Below are 16,111 nucleotides of genomic sequence, written 5' to 3'. Positions count from 1 at the left end.
CTCATTTCTAGTACTTATTAATCATGTAAATATATTGACATTTATCAACAAACTGACGAAAGATGAGCTGAAGCAAACTCCACTTCACTGACAATAGTTTAACTTCGATAATCTAAGACTAGCCATATACAGTCAACAGGAGATTGTGTACTTTATGAAGACAAGACACGCTCTCTTTGGCATCAACTAGCGATGCATCTCACAGCAGTGCTAAATCAATCAGTTAGATCCTTTATATTAGCTCAAGACTTAGTAGGCAATCAACTGATACTTTTTCATTCGATGTAACTCACAAAACTGGCAATCTGCTATCAAGTTTTAATTGTTTTTTTTTCGGTAATGTTAGATGTGAAAACTGAAAATTTTGATGAAACACTGATAGGTTAGTAAAAGTATAAATTTGGCCACAAAATTTATCAATATCCCATCGGAACTATGGTAGCTTCTACAAGACTGAATTTTACTTGGAACACACCAGACCCACTGTATTATCTGTGCCTTTACTTTTTGATAACTTCCTACCCACTGTATATATGTATGATCCAACCTAACCAGTTGGAAATTCCCCTACATTGTTTGAAAAGTTCCAAAGTAGAGCATATTTTTGCTCTTAAGCAGCCTCCATAATACCTCAATTTCTCAAATTCCTTCCCCCAGGACATAACATCCTAACAACGCCCCTTCCCCATAACAAATATGGTGGTTGTACACTTGACGCATAATTATGATTCCATTGTTAAATATTAGATAAATCACCTACAAAGAACAAACACAAAATGTTCCACAGTTCTTCATTATTTGAAAAATGAAACTTGACAAGATAATAAACTGTGTTGGTAACTCGTTCTGAGATTCTGCATCCTGATAAAGGTCAAATGCAAAAACCAGAAGCAGATGAAAACCAGAACCCACTCCAGGTGGGTACTTTACCTCTTTTAAAAATGATGTATCCTTTAACAACAAACTTCCTCACCAACTTATAACACCACACATAATTTCTGCTTTGTCTTTCCGATATTGAACATTAGTTTTGAATTAAAAGGTTGCCACTAATGTCCCTCAGATTTAATTTATGCAAGAATAGCTGACATTTGGTAGAAATAACACATACACACCTGAAAACAATTGTGAACTCTCTCTTAACAAACTTATGTGTAGCCATGGTAATGGAAATTCTACAAGAATATAAGGCCTGAAATACTTACTGGGAATTGAATTTAACCATGTTTTACTCATTAATAAGGTAAAAATCATGATAGTGAACACTGGTATTTTGAAATTCAGATTTTTTTTTAACAAACTGACTTTACTATTGGAAATATTGTATGGTTGTATAACATTGCAATAGACTGTTACTGTTTAACCTGTACAGAAAAGTCACAGAGAAGACACTGCCTGTAAAAGATGATAAGCTAAACATCATGATGATGATGACTTCTGAAGTCATAATTAATAAAAGAGGGATGCAGAATTCTTCATGATCCCCACCATCTACGAGATGTAAATATTGGGTTTGTGTTATCTTTACAGATTTTGAGACTTCAAGTCTGATTTGTTTAAAAAAAAATTGATCTATCCACTGGATCACCAGGAAAAAAAATAACAACAACAATTCAATGGTTAATGCTTAACAATGGATGTGAATTTCATTTTTATGATAACATGTGGAACAGTGAAATGTGGCTTCCTGACTTGACCAGGATATCAAACAAGTGACAATTTTGTCTGTTCTGATTCAGATTCCATTACAATTTATTACATCACACTCATATGATATGTCCTTGATTTCTTCACAAAGGCAAATCACTTTAGTACTTGGGCTTATTCTCACACTATCCTTTATAGATTCTTCTTCTTCAATTGCATATTTGTCCCAACTTCCAACTATGCAAAGACCATATCAGTTCCACAAAAATAAATCAGTTCTTCTGTTAAAAGAAAACAAAAGCTGCACATAAGAATGGAATGGACAATCCACCAGCATGCTAAGATTAACATTCTCTTCATGATCAAAAATAGCTCTGCCTCTGAAATAATTCTTATAAACAAAGAGCTGTTCCTTGTAACCAATCTGTTTTGTTATATGTTCAAAGTGTGACTAGTAAACAGTTGTGCATCTCACAGTGAATAAATCCATGTGAAGCTCACTTCAAATGACACTTTCTCAAGTGAAGTTGATGCTGGATCTGTTACTGATACTTTCGTCATATTTCATCATTATTTCCATTTGCCTCACTGTTGGTATGAAGCTGTTTAGGCATTGTATCCAGATGAAGAAGAATACCAATCCTGTTGCTCATTAAATCCTTCCTTCATCCCTTTGGCTGCCTCTCCTCATCTTTGGCCATCAAGCGCTTTAGGAGAACTTCTGCAGCTATAGATAAATTGTGCTATGGAATAAAATAACCAAAGAGTAAGTCAAAGGAAATCTTTTGAGCTAAGAATAAGATAATACTGCCAAGGATAAACATGCTAATGAGGTTTACTTCTGTAGATTAAATCTTTTGGTTTTACAACAACTGTTGGATAACATGAATAATTACCCCAGCAGAAATGTCTGCATTAAGTTAACAGGAAGGGATGCATGAGTTGTGTCTAGGTGAAAACACAATGTTTTACTAACCCTCAACTGTTACAGGAGACAGGAAACTGTATCTGCAGTTACAACACTTGATAATTCTCAGATTAAATTTCGTCTAAATTCTCCTCAACAAGAAATGTTATAGCGCAGTAGGCCTTTATATGAAATACACAAAATATGTGATCATACTGAAATAAGTGGTCCACTTAAATCATCACTTGCTTTTGGTCTACAGAGTGTTGCTGTTTCTGACAGCTTAGGAATGGACTCTTACTTTCTATAGTAGTAGAACCATAGAGCAGTAGGCTTTTATATAAAATATAACAAAATATGCAATCATATTGCAAAAATGGAGTGAGATAAAAAGTCTGCTAAGATCATTGTTTGTTTGGTATATGGAGTTGTCGTTACTGATTGGCTATGAATTGTAGTACCATGATGATAATCACAATATTATATTGCGAATTTAGGATGTGTCTAGGAGTTGGTATAGTAAGTTAGGGGAGCAAACATCAGGGAGTGTTTTTATTTCAAATATGCAGAAGACTAAAAATTGGTATGATATACAGTAGTACCTGCAAGATATGAATCCCTTTCGTTGAGACTACCACCAGCTCACACAATCCATCTCCAGTTACATCCATATATTGCATGGTGAGTAATGGATGCCCAAAACTTCTCCTCCACGTTAGCTCGTAAGAGGACTTAATTTGAGTGTTTGTACGCAAGGCCTCATTGTCTTGAGTGCTTTCTTCTGCTGATTGTTGATTGGTTGGATTTTCTGGTGTTGATGGTTCAACAACACTGTTTTCTGGAGTTTCCTTGAACTTGTAGGCTAACAGCTCCTGCAGTACAAATGCAAACCAATTATTTATATAGTCATCTGAAAAACACTCACTGATTTCTTGAAATGCAAATCATTATGGCATAATGGTTTAACAAGACCCTGAAACTTCCCAAAGTGTGAGTTTTGGGGTCTTAATATGTATTTTGAGATGTGCAAAACTAATAATCACATTAAAAGCATGAGCCTTGAAATCCAAACAGGCAAAACACCAATTTGTGTAACCTTAACGACTTCTATGATTTCTTTATGTAAGCTTCTTATGCAAGTCTTTTTGCTGATTCTTTTGTATTATGTGTTACGGTATTGTAAATAAATACAGTGAAAAAAAAAAAAAGGAATTCAAACAGAAACATTTACTGGTCACATTCATAAATACATAAACCATGAAAGCCAAACAGATACACAAACTAGTCACATTAATAAATACATTCTTGTCACATTCATAAATACATAAACCATGAAAGCCAAACAGATACACAAACTAGTCACATTAGTAAATACATTCTTGTCACATTCATAAATACATAAACCATGAAAGCCAAACAGATACACAAACTAGTCACATTAGTAAATACATTCTTGTCACATTCATAAATACATAAACCATGAAAGCCAAACAGATACACAAACTAGTCACATTAGTAAATACATTCTTGTCACATTCATAAATACATAAACCATGAAAGCCAAACAGATACACAAACTAGTCACATTAGTAAATACATTCTTGTCACATTCATAAATACATAAACCATGAAAGCCAAACAGATACACAAACTAGTCACATTAGTAAATACATTCTTGTCACATTCATAAATACATAAACCATGAAAGCCAAACAGATACACAAACTAGTCACATTAGTAAATACATTCTTGTCACATTCATAAATACATAAATCATGAAAGCCAAACAGATACACAAACTAGTCACATTAGTAAATACATTCTTGTCACATTCATAAATACATAAACCATGAAAGCCAAACAGATACACAAACTAGTCTCATTAATAAATACATTCTTGTCACATTAATAAATACATGAGTCATGAAAGCCAAACAGATACACAAACTAGTCACATTAATAAATACATTCTTGTCACATTAATAAATACATGAGTCATGAAAGCCAAACAGATACACAAACTAGTCACATTAATAAATACATGAGTCATGAAAGCCAAACAGATACACAAACTAGTCACATTAATAAATACATTCTTGTCACATTAATAAATACATGATAAGCTTGCACGGTTTCGTGAAAACTTACAACCGGTTTTTCTCTAGCAAAAAACCGAATCTGGCTCAAAAACCGGTTTTTCCCCCTCCCAAATTGCATTGAAACCATCCAAATCTCGATCGCTAAGATGCGTATTTTTGAAGCTTTACCAACAGCGTGTTCAAGTATGTTCATTCGCAGTAAATTGTTAAAACTAAGAAGAATAAATTCAAGAAATGTTACTGCCTTCACGACTCTCATATTATAACCCACGTTAACTAAACTGAAGTAAATATGTCGAAAAGATATGTGTTAGTAAAATTTTTTCTTAAAGTTTTAACATCACGTACACGTATCGTTTGTCTTGTGTTTACTGTACCTCACGAAGTTCAATTTCGTGTTCAGAAAAAAAATATCACATTCATGTTAAATGTAATATTATATGTTATATTTTCGGAGATGAGGGCCGAGCGTATTACGCTCGGCCCTCTAGCCATGTTCGCGGGTGGTATCTTGGCGGTAAAATAAATTTCTCTTCAAGGAGTGAAGAGAATATACCGTCTACACTTTCAAGTACAAGTTGAAAAATATCCCTGGCAAAAGCGGGGATTAGGTCGGCAAAGAATATAAATTGTTAACGTTTAAGTTGGAAACATGTGTTCTTCAACGCAAACGAAAAACCAACTGAGAGACGCCTTGTCTGATAACTGATAAGAAGAAATGTTTAAAGGAAACTTACAAAGAAAATAAAATCTATTAGCGTACAAAGGAGAATTGTCCCAACAGCAGCATCTGTAATTTCCAGCCATGTATGCAACATTTTTACTCCTTTAATATTCCTTGACTCAAGCCTGACGCCAGGTGTCTCTTGTCAATAATGGACTGTGATTGTTCTAATGTTACTTGTTGCATCTTAGTTGTTAAACTCAGAGCCCCCCCCCCCGTGATTGTTCTAAAGTTACTTGTTGCATCTTACTTGTTAAACTCAGAGCCCCCCCCTGTGATTGTTGATTGTTCTAATGTTACTTGTTGCATCTTAGTTGTTAAACTCCCAGAGCCCCACCCCCCCTGCTACTGTACATGTCGTATGGTATTGTGGATTGCGCAATGTACCTTTCAAGTTTTAACGTTCATTTTTTGAACACGAACTGTGATCAATGTGTTTGAAAAGATTTTCTCCATATCCTCTACTATTAAATTGAAGTTGAATAATAAGAACAAAACAAAGAGGACAAACACGTCGGATATGAACTGCATCTCGTCATTTGAGTGTGTACTTCTCACAACTACTAACGTTGGCCACCAAGGTCAGTTACTACAAGGTACCTAACTGATGCATGCATATAAGGGCTGCATAGCCTAATGTTAGGCCTAGCTATCCACCCTCAAGCACTGGTTATGGCGTGTGCCGATCGTAGCTGACAATGTCGTCTTTCAGAAAAGCTTTCTCTTGTTGCAATTTACTTTCATATTGCAAAAAGAACAGTAAATAGGAGAAACCAAAGTCAACAAACTTTGTTTTTTCCAGTATTTGCAATTCACATTTCGGTTTTTCCGTTTTTTTCGGTTTTTCGGTTTTCTTAAAATAAAAAATAGTACCGAAATTCGGTTGGAAAAAACCGGTTTCGGTACTAAAACCGGTTTACCGTGCAAGCCTAATACATGAGTCATGAAAGCCAAACAGATACACAAACTAGTCACATTAGTAAATACATTCTTGTCACATTCATAAATACATAAACCATGAAAGCCAAACAGATACACAAACTAGTCACATTAGTAAATACATTCTTGTCACATTCATAAATACATAAACCATGAAAGCCAAACAGATACACAAACTAGTCTCATTAATAAATACATTCTTGTCACATTAATAAATACATGAGTCATGAAAGCCAAACAGATACACAAACTAGTCACATTAATAAATACATTCTTGTCACATTAATAAATACATGAGTCATGAAAGCCAAACAGATACACAAACTAGTCACATTAATAAATACATGAGTAATGAAAGCCAAACAGATACACAAACTAGTCACATTAATAAATACATGAGTCATGAAAGCCAAACAGATACACAAACTAGTCACACTAATAAATACATTCTAGTCACATTAATAAATACATGAATCATGAAATCCAAACAGATACACAAACTAGTCACATTAATAAATACATGAGTAATGAAAGCCAAACAGATACACAAACTAGTCACATTAATAAATACATGAGTCATGAAAGCCAAACAGATACACAAACTAGTCACACTAATAAATACATTCTAGTCACATTAATAAATACATGAATCATGAAATCCAAATTGATACACAAACTAGTCACATTAATAAATATAACGCATGTATTCTTGATTGTATGAAGTGCTTACCTGTCCATACGTTCCTATTAATATTTCATTCTCTCCATCCCAGTCTATGTCTGCTACACAAGCACATAAGGTACAGTCGTACTTATCACTGTCTTCAAGCAGGAGTTGTTCTGTGAAGCCATTCTCCAATACATTCCTGTTATTAATTAAAACAATGAGGGTTATACTAACAACCAAAACAAGACTGAAAGACAGATTCACCCTCATTTAGTGACCAGTCAAACTACAAAGTAGTATACAAGCCTAATGAATGGGGTTGACCTTGGAAGAAAATCTGCTGGTTGCTCCTTAGATTATAACCTAGGTATGTGTTTTGTATGCTGATTACACACCCAGTAGAAAATCCAACAGGCTAATAGTAAAGGTTAAATGCTGTTACTTTAAATCCACTGACAAGTGCAAGGATGGCTTTGGTTGGACAATAAAGAATAAAGTATGCAAAACCTGATACTATCTTCACAGTGTTAGCATGCATCTAATTAATGCTAAACTCAAATTGAGCTCCTATGCCTTTGAAAGACCAGTGCATCCATGTCATATACTGGATCTGGTCTATGAAACAGAAGTTACCCTTAGCTGCTCTTGGTCCTACCTTCTAACAGTAATAACTATACATTGATTTATGCTCTCTGTAACTCTTTATTTATTCTTTCACTGTGTACTCTATGTTCCTACAAACTTACAAGATTATCTGATAATAGCAGAGACTCGCTCTTACTTTGAAAGTTCCCTTTACCTGTATACCACCGATATTTCCATTGCACTGGTCACTACCAGATGGAATTGTGACTCGGCTGAGGCAGATCCGCCATCCCGTAAAACGGCAGGTGCTTGACAGCTTTCGGGTGTGAAGAGAACAACACAGGTGATGGCGCTATCATGCTGGAACTCCCATTCTTTCTCGACAGCTGTTTATACAGGTGAAATGATATGCACAGTCATCAAAGCATAACTTCAGGCAAATATTTGAGTTAGTTATCTTATTAAAAGCAAAAACCATCAGTGCAGGTTACAATGCAGTATCACTTTTAAGAAGGGTGCATTTTGAGAAAGGTCAATTAAAGAGCTGAGGTTTGTCAGTTAATGTGGCAGTACTACCTAGTATAAAAACACAAAATATGAAATTACCTTTATTCAGAACCTACACAAGAAACGAGAGGACAGCACTACAATTGCAACTTCACAAAACTTTACATTTTGTTTGAATATGCAGATAAACACTAAAATTCTGCCTAAAATCATTCAATACAATTGAAGAGTGATTTCCTAGTCCATATACTAATTGGAAGGGAGATATTCAATGTTTTTGTGTTTACTCTGACCCTGTGCTAAGATAGGTGCAACAGCTGATTAGTAGAAACCTTACACTTACTATTTGATTCCAGGGACACCAGACAGAGTCTTAGGTAACCATCTTGACAACCCATTGCAGTAAGCCGTTGGTTACTATCTAGATTCTTACTATGGAACCACAAGATCCTGTAATTCAACATAATTTTGCAGATTCATTTACAAACAGTTTCTTTTTCTAAAAGACAATTTCGAAACAAAACATAAAAACTAAGTAAAACAATCCCAACAAATGACACTTTTGTAGTAATGCAAGTGTATGGTAGGTTACAAGAGATACAAGAGATGTTTGTAGGAGAAGAGTCCTTATCTTCCTGTGAGTAATGTACAGGTCTGATCATCTGGTGTGGAATCAGGGTTATAGCCACGCCGGCCGGCGGCGGCCGGTGGTAACCGCCACTCATGCCTGCCGGCCGGCATTGGGATTGAATAAACAGTCCACTGGCCGGCACAAAAAAATAGTAAAATGCTTGTGAAATACAACAAAAGTAACAAATTTATCTTTTCCTTGCCGTAAAACATGATAATAACGTCACCTTTTTCTGTTATTTACCAATTGTAAATCTGAAAAGTAGCAAAAATCATCATGAAAAGTAAGCTAAAATCAGTGTAAAACGAAGTCTAGCTGTACTTTGTACTTCGAATGTATAAAACTTCGAATGATAAAATTAGAAGAAAATGGTATAAAAATTAGCCCTCCAAACCCTTACAAAAAGGGGAAAACCCTCTGGCTTCAGGGGGCTTCGCCTCCTCGACCCCCACCGGGGCGTTGCCCCTGGACCCCACCAGGGGCCCTTAAGCGGGCCCCTGGACCCCGGCCGTGAGATGCGAGAGCTTCGCTTCGCAAATTTATTTAACCAGCACTCACAATCTCCTAGCTATAACCCTGTGTGGAATAATACTTAATTAGACACTTCTGTGTAATAATGCAGTAAATACGATGATCTTAGTGGCATAAAAATAAACAATAAAGCATTTGTTATTTACATATTCTCACTAACTTTAGTACCCAATGTAAATACACTGATAGTTTATTACAAATCACAGAGGAACAGGCTCCTTTGTTAAATTTCTGCTACAGTTCATGCAGGGCATACAATCTCGCTCCTTCCTATCCTGTTTATCAAGCAGATATCCACAATCCAGGAGCAAATATATGCTTTGTAAAAGCAAGTCCATATTGCCAAAACATGTTAGCATGCTGAAAAGGATCCAAATTATTCCAAAACTGTTTTTATACCTGAAACTCCTGAAATCACTTACACACTTGGCAAATCATGAAATTCCGGGAAGGCATCCGGGCCATCGTATCGAATCCATCTGTTAGGAACTTCTGCATCCTGCGCAAAAAAAGCAGAATCACACCCTAGTATAAATTCAAGAGTTACCATGAAATGCATATGTATCTCCATGACATTGTCTAGAATTAACTCACATTGATCTCATAGAACATATTCTTCAAGTGTCTCTCTTTGATGCCAAACCTTTTTGCTATTCTCAAAGTATTTCATTGCATTTCATAATTGATTGAAATTGAAGAGAGTTTCTCCATGGATAACTCATCTCAGAATAACTTTTAAACTTCTCACTGATGAATCAATTAAGAGAGGACCCTGACGAGATGACGAATATAAAGATTTGTAAAGATGCTACCTGGCACTCCCATCAAAGGAATCCAGATACTTTGTGGAAATTCACTCTTTTTTATCTACGCTGGTGAAATGATTATGACCTCACCATCAGCTCTTCATAACTCAAAAGGTCTATGAAATTTTCTGTTCAACTTATACCTATAAAATTTGCATTATTGAGAATTTTTCTCAAATTTGTTGACAAATTGATTTTTCCATTTTTCTTTCAAAACTGTGGCTAATAAAGTAATATCCATAATGCCAAAACCTGATATTATGCAGAAATCATGAATGATAAACAAACCTCTCTATAAACTACAACTTGATTATTGCTGTTGCTGAGTAGAATTACCCCTTCTCTGTCTTCCTTTTCATTAGTTATACTTCAATAAGAGAAAGAATAAACATAAAATATTTCTGGTAATATTACATGATAAAGATACATTTCATGTCAGACTTAACCCAAAACTGGATAGCAACATCAAAGTGAGTCACTTGAAACTTGCAAAGTTGGGTTTGTTTATTGTCAAAGTTACAAACTAGATAACCACATAGGTGGCATGCTATTACAAGCAAATGTGCTAGTGTGCAACAAGCAATGCAAGCACAATATAGAGAACAGTAGGCCCTCAAGGACAAAAACACCATATCTCAATATTTACATTCACAACATGTAATGATGGACACAAACTGTTATCAAATTTAAAATGCTTCATGCAACTTCTTCATTTGTTATGTTAACATCACAGTTACTTACCACAAATAAACTTGAGTAAAATTTATGTGGTGAAAATGAATTTTTTCAAAACAAAACATCAGTGCTTATTACCTTAGTCTACAAAACTATTACAGCCATTGCACCTAAGTCTAGCTAACTTAATCTACTGTACTTTGGATATGATAATTGCAGCAAAACTATTATTGATAAAGCTAATTATAAGCTCTAACTGCTTCTACTTTGGTGAGATCAAAATATTTCGTAGTATCTTTCTAGAAGATTGCAATATTTATTTTCAAGAATCTGGCAGGAGGTGGAATGATATTACGCATGTAGCAATGAACATGAAATTATTTAGATATATATTCCTAATCAATTCTATGCTTTTTGATGTATTATAACATTCCATTAAAGGTATTGAAGACTCGCCCCATACCGCGTGCGGCCATCTGCAAAAGTTAACTTTCTGTTGCTTGCAAGTGATGTCTTTCTTGTGTCGCTACAAAATGCAGACAGTACAGTAATGAAACATGAGACCTTGTTATCTTTAGCTGGACCTGAGATGTCCATCGCTGTATTGTGCTGTGGATATTGACCGCAGCTGTCTGTCTTGACTGTACACTTGTGTCTAATTACCGATGGTAGCAAGCTGTGTGTGTGTATTTCCTGGGATCGATGGTGGTGTCTAACAATTCTGTTACACCTCATTCGAAACTAGGTCACATTACCGGCATTAGACGTTTCTTTTGCGCGAGTCTTCACACCCTTTAAGTATGTACATTAAAGTTGAACCGTTGTCACTGCTGGTGTATACTAATCACTATATGTGCTTAGATACACCTATATATGTTTACTGTATATTTCAATACTTACAAGCCACTGAAAATGAAATATGGAATGGAATCCAACTCAAGAGTGCAAAAATTTTCTGTTGAGAGATTTTTAGAAAAAAAATATTAACTGCTAACCATGGAGGAAATGGACTATTAGTTACAACTTGAATTGATCTGTTTAATGCTTGCTGTCATGGCAATACAAGATGGGGATTGCTGTAATTTCCACATCACTTAAAAATGCAAGCTGGAAACAAAGTCACATATCATCAATTTTTAAAGTCTGCTTTATTGCTCGCTCTGAAGCATTTGTTGACATAAATTGCGTAATTTGCGTAGCTTGCACCTCTAGTTTGAACATAGGTTACAGGACAAGACAGGGTGACCATTATTAAACTAACAATGTTCACAATTTCTTTGACTTTCTGTGTCATCAATTACTGTGCTACCGTTATCTGGTGGACTGTGCTTACTTGAAATACTCTCCACATTGAATTCTGAGCCAGACTCCCAAGGGCGATAAATGTTCAAACAGTAGGTAGGTTTAGCAGCATTGTAATCCTGAGATGGGTAGGGGTAGAGGGAAAAAGAATTGGCAGAAAACTTCTATTTCCTAAAATATGTGATACTAGTTTATTAACAGACAATATTAAAAAGCTTTGCAAAAACCTGGAATATCTACAAAGAAAACTTGTATATACAAAAGTCAAACTCGGAAGTATTACTGTATACAATGTTCATTGTTTAAGAGTTCCAAACATGAATTGTGACTAAGCTGTTTATAAGCTGTCTATAAAAAATGGCCTGGCACAGTGTTGCAAATGTAAGAGCATACCTTATATACCGCAAAAGTGAGTACATACCGTCTTTTGAGAAAATATAAATTTAATAAAAGTAAAGGAACAATGGTATGAACAAGAAGTTCTTTCCATTGTCATTGACCCCATCCTATGAATAATTACATACTATAAGTAGTAACAATTTTGCTCATTAAAATCAAAGTCATGCAAACAAATTATGTCAAAATTTTTAACAAAGCCCCAGTTTTCATTCCTGAGTGTTTAATCCCAGATCAGTTGTGTTATTAACATTGATCAGTACTGAGCCTTGCTTTGTAATCGAATGAAGATATTTTACCTTTACTAGAATAACAGCTATCACAAGTCCTTCGTCTTTTGATTTACAGAAGCTGTGGATTGCAATTAGTTCAGCATTATCTGTAGGAGAGAATACCATGTTAAGAAACATTAAATATATTCTCAAATATAACAGTTGGAAAGTAAGAAATCTTCATAGCTATAAGTGGTGTGCTTGTCACATTACCAAGAACCACAGGCTATTAGCCCCTTGTTTATATCATGAACTACAGGGTAACATTTCATCAGTTACTTTATTAATCAGTTACTTTATACTGTTTACTTCAATAAGTGATCTTCCCAATTTTACTTCTAATCAGGTAACAAAAATTTGACCTGATTCAAGATGCTTATTATTCAGAATAAATTAATCAGCATGTTTGAATTTCCACCACCTACAATAGATAATGTATGTCACTGTGAAAAGAAAAATCTCTGCGGGAAACAAAGGTACACAGAATAGGGCTCTAGCATCTAGGGAGGGGCTATTAACCATTAGCTAATTGCACACCTTCAGATATCTTCCTTTGCATTTGGAATATTTCACATCCACACAGTTTCATCTAGTCTCCATACATTTGACAAGATGGTAACTAGGCTAGTCATCATGAAACTTATGGATGTTAATAAATTCATTACATTCATATATTGTAAATATCTTACCAGGGATGTATGCAAATTCAACCTCTTCAGGCTTGAATTCCCCTCTGCTCTGCATATACTCCACTGTAACTGCCTTTCCTTTGATTGGTGCTACCAAAACCTTGCTGTATCCACTTGCAGTCCTCAAGTTTGCTAGTAGGTAAACATTGCTTTTGTGCGGTAAACTTGCAAAATGAGCCTCATGGAAAAAGTATGAGTGGGGATCAGTCTTCTGCAATAAAGCCATGGTACTTAGAAGTGTCAATGTCCCATCATTCAAGCTGAAAATATACCAATAGCAATCGTCATAGGCCAGTTGAAAAAATGAAGTATTTTTACCCATTTTAGTAAAGATGGTAAATGTAATGATTCAAATTTACAGTGATTTCAATACAACTTGTATCTATTACAACTAGAATATTGTAATGCAAATGTTGCCTTTGTAGCTGTAGGCCTAGGAAATATTGATTAAATGCTGGCATACTATTTCAAAACATGGCTATGATTATGGCACACTGACATGGTTGCAAATATGTTAGTTGGTGATGATTTAATCACTGGGTTGCATGCTGTAACCTTCTTTAAGTATGTGCGATGTATAGGCCCTAGGCCTATACGAAAGAGGCAGTCACCACGAAGTGTTTAGGAAGTTTACCATTCAAAACGTCCTCGTACCAAAACGTCCCCGCTTTTGGTCAAAATGTCCTCGTTGGTCAAAACGTCCTCGTAAGTCAAAACGTCCCAGTCTATCACATTCATTCACAGTAGTGAACATATATTAATTTTAAGTTATAATTTGGCTAAGTTATCGGCATGCAAGTTGGATTACAGGCGCTCATATCATTTAATAATATTTGGTATGAAAAAGGTATACGCTTTATGTTTTTCAGTGAATTAACGAATTAAGGAAAACAAAAAATTTTATACAAGAGGAATTAAAAAAGAATTTGGATGCATATACTATAAAATAAAAAAAAATAAACGTATGTGCTGTAGGAAACTATATATCACTTTCATCTAACCCATCTCGCATATTCCAAAAGTAACTTGTTGTACGTAAACACAAAAAAAACATTTTCTATTCCCTTCCCTCAATATCGTATATATTCATTGAGAAACCAACTTGTGTTTAAAAAATCCTATTACCCTTCAGCCCTCATGCATTCCCTTTTATATTTATATTATCTTACCTCAGAAAATTATACTGAAAAATGTTTTTGCCCTCATAACCAGCACTTCCCACTCCTAAAATCTGTGTTGTCAACCAAAACTTTACTTATCCTTACTCTTTGATTTGAACTAAAAACATCGACACTTGCATTCCAACTGATTAAAAAAGCGGGGGCATTTTGACTCATGGGGACGTTTTGACTGTGAGGACGTTTTGGCAAAAAGCCGGGACCTTTTAGTCTCAAAAAAGCGGGGACGTTTTGGTAAAGGGACGTTTTGACTGGATACCTTTAGGAAACAGTGACTTCACAAAACTTATCAAGGGTGCATACTTGACTTCTTAAGTTACAGACATGATGCTATGTCTTGCCACAGATGGCATTCACTGATATATGAATCTAAGAGACTGACTTCGGTCAGCTTGCGGCTTGATAAGCCAATGATGGCCTCTTCGCGAGTTCCTGCCCCCAGCTTGCAGGAGGATCTAAATTACATAGATACATACATATAGGCCTACTGTTTGGGGATACTGTTACTCAGTGAGTGTTACTGTCACTTAGGCTACAGCACTAGGCTATTCCAAAGTGCAAGCAACATCAGCTAGGTCTGTACAGCTATTATGAGGGGTCCTACACAGTTGATGGTCTACATTGCCTTTCCGTTGACAGCCGTGTAATGTCTAGAGTAAGCTAGTGTTCGTCGGTGAAGTAACATACTAACAGTAACGTGTGGCAGTTTATGTCTAGCCTAGGTCTAAACACTTAGCATAGGCAAGGGCAATCTCATTCTTGCTTACAGTAAAGATACGGAATTGAATGGTTTACTAGTACAGCTAACGTATGGCTAAAAGGGCTTTCTTGGATGAAACGATGCGTCTTACAACTTTTCTTTGCAACAACAGATATAATTGTGTCTTGAGTTTCTATTCTAAGTTCTAATTTATTCTTCCGCTGTTAGGCTCAGCTACCCGTTGATCAATGCATTCAACAACAACCGTGTTCCTTGAACCGTCGTCTGCTAGAAACTTGTATGAGAAGGTGAAGTATGGCTCGCACAAAGTGCAAAAACGTAACCGATGTTGCAACTTCACCAAGCGTAGTAACATCCATCGGATAAAACACAATCGCAATTTCAAATGTTATAGTATAAATAACAATATTACCAATATAAGCAATCGAAGAATGAAAATACACGCAAGTCAAAATGATTGGATATATCAAAATCAATTGCAGTATTGAAACAATTGTAGCATCAAAATCAACAAATATGTGACTCGAGATGACGCTTGTCTAGTCACCAACTTGATTTATTAGGTGCACTTTCACAGCTTGCTTTCAAGGCTTAAAGTCATCCCTATCACTAGTTATGGTAACTCGAAGAAACGTGAGATATTTTAAATGAGGCAGAACATTCTGAAAATGTTCCATATGCCACCAATGGAAAATTCTTGATTTGCTAAAGTTTACTTTCAGACCCGAAAGTCTGTAAAAATCGTTCAAATTTAAATAATTCATTTTAATGAGATATCATTATCATCAAGTAAAAAAGTTGTATTATCCGAATACATTGAGATTTAAATTTTAAC

General features: G+C 35.3%; 1 protein-coding gene across 4 annotated transcripts; it reads right to left on the bottom strand.

Annotated features, from left to right (window-relative positions):
- On the bottom strand, positions 1 to 15,551 carry LOC139971623 (KICSTOR complex protein kaptin-like). 4 transcript variants are annotated; one of them, XM_071978257.1, is made up of 12 exons: positions 15,407 to 15,551; positions 13,378 to 13,637; positions 12,716 to 12,795; positions 12,052 to 12,139; positions 11,619 to 11,673; positions 10,332 to 10,410; positions 9,660 to 9,736; positions 8,419 to 8,525; positions 7,783 to 7,954; positions 7,047 to 7,182; positions 3,157 to 3,426; positions 1 to 2,390 (listed from the first exon to the last, which is right to left on the bottom strand). In XM_071978257.1, the coding sequence occupies exons 2-12, from the start codon at positions 13,601 to 13,603 to the stop codon at positions 2,313 to 2,315; spliced, it is 1,368 nt and encodes a 455-aa protein (XP_071834358.1). In that variant the 5' UTR covers positions 13,604 to 13,637; positions 15,407 to 15,551; the 3' UTR covers positions 1 to 2,312. The 4 variants fall into 4 exon arrangements, with proteins under 4 accessions (XP_071834358.1, XP_071834361.1, XP_071834357.1 ...); XM_071978260.1 differs by having other exon boundaries at positions 13,378 to 13,509; positions 15,407 to 15,520; XM_071978256.1 differs by having other exon boundaries at positions 15,323 to 15,517.
- Between the last annotated feature and the right edge of the window lie 560 nt (positions 15,552 to 16,111).

The sequence above is a fragment of the Apostichopus japonicus genome, chromosome 8, assembly GCF_037975245.1.
Source record: "Apostichopus japonicus isolate 1M-3 chromosome 8, ASM3797524v1, whole genome shotgun sequence".
Taxonomy (NCBI): Eukaryota; Metazoa; Echinodermata; class Holothuroidea; order Aspidochirotida; family Stichopodidae; genus Apostichopus; species Apostichopus japonicus.
Note: the sequence above shows the minus strand (reverse complement) of the source record. Positions and strands in the feature narration are given on the sequence as shown.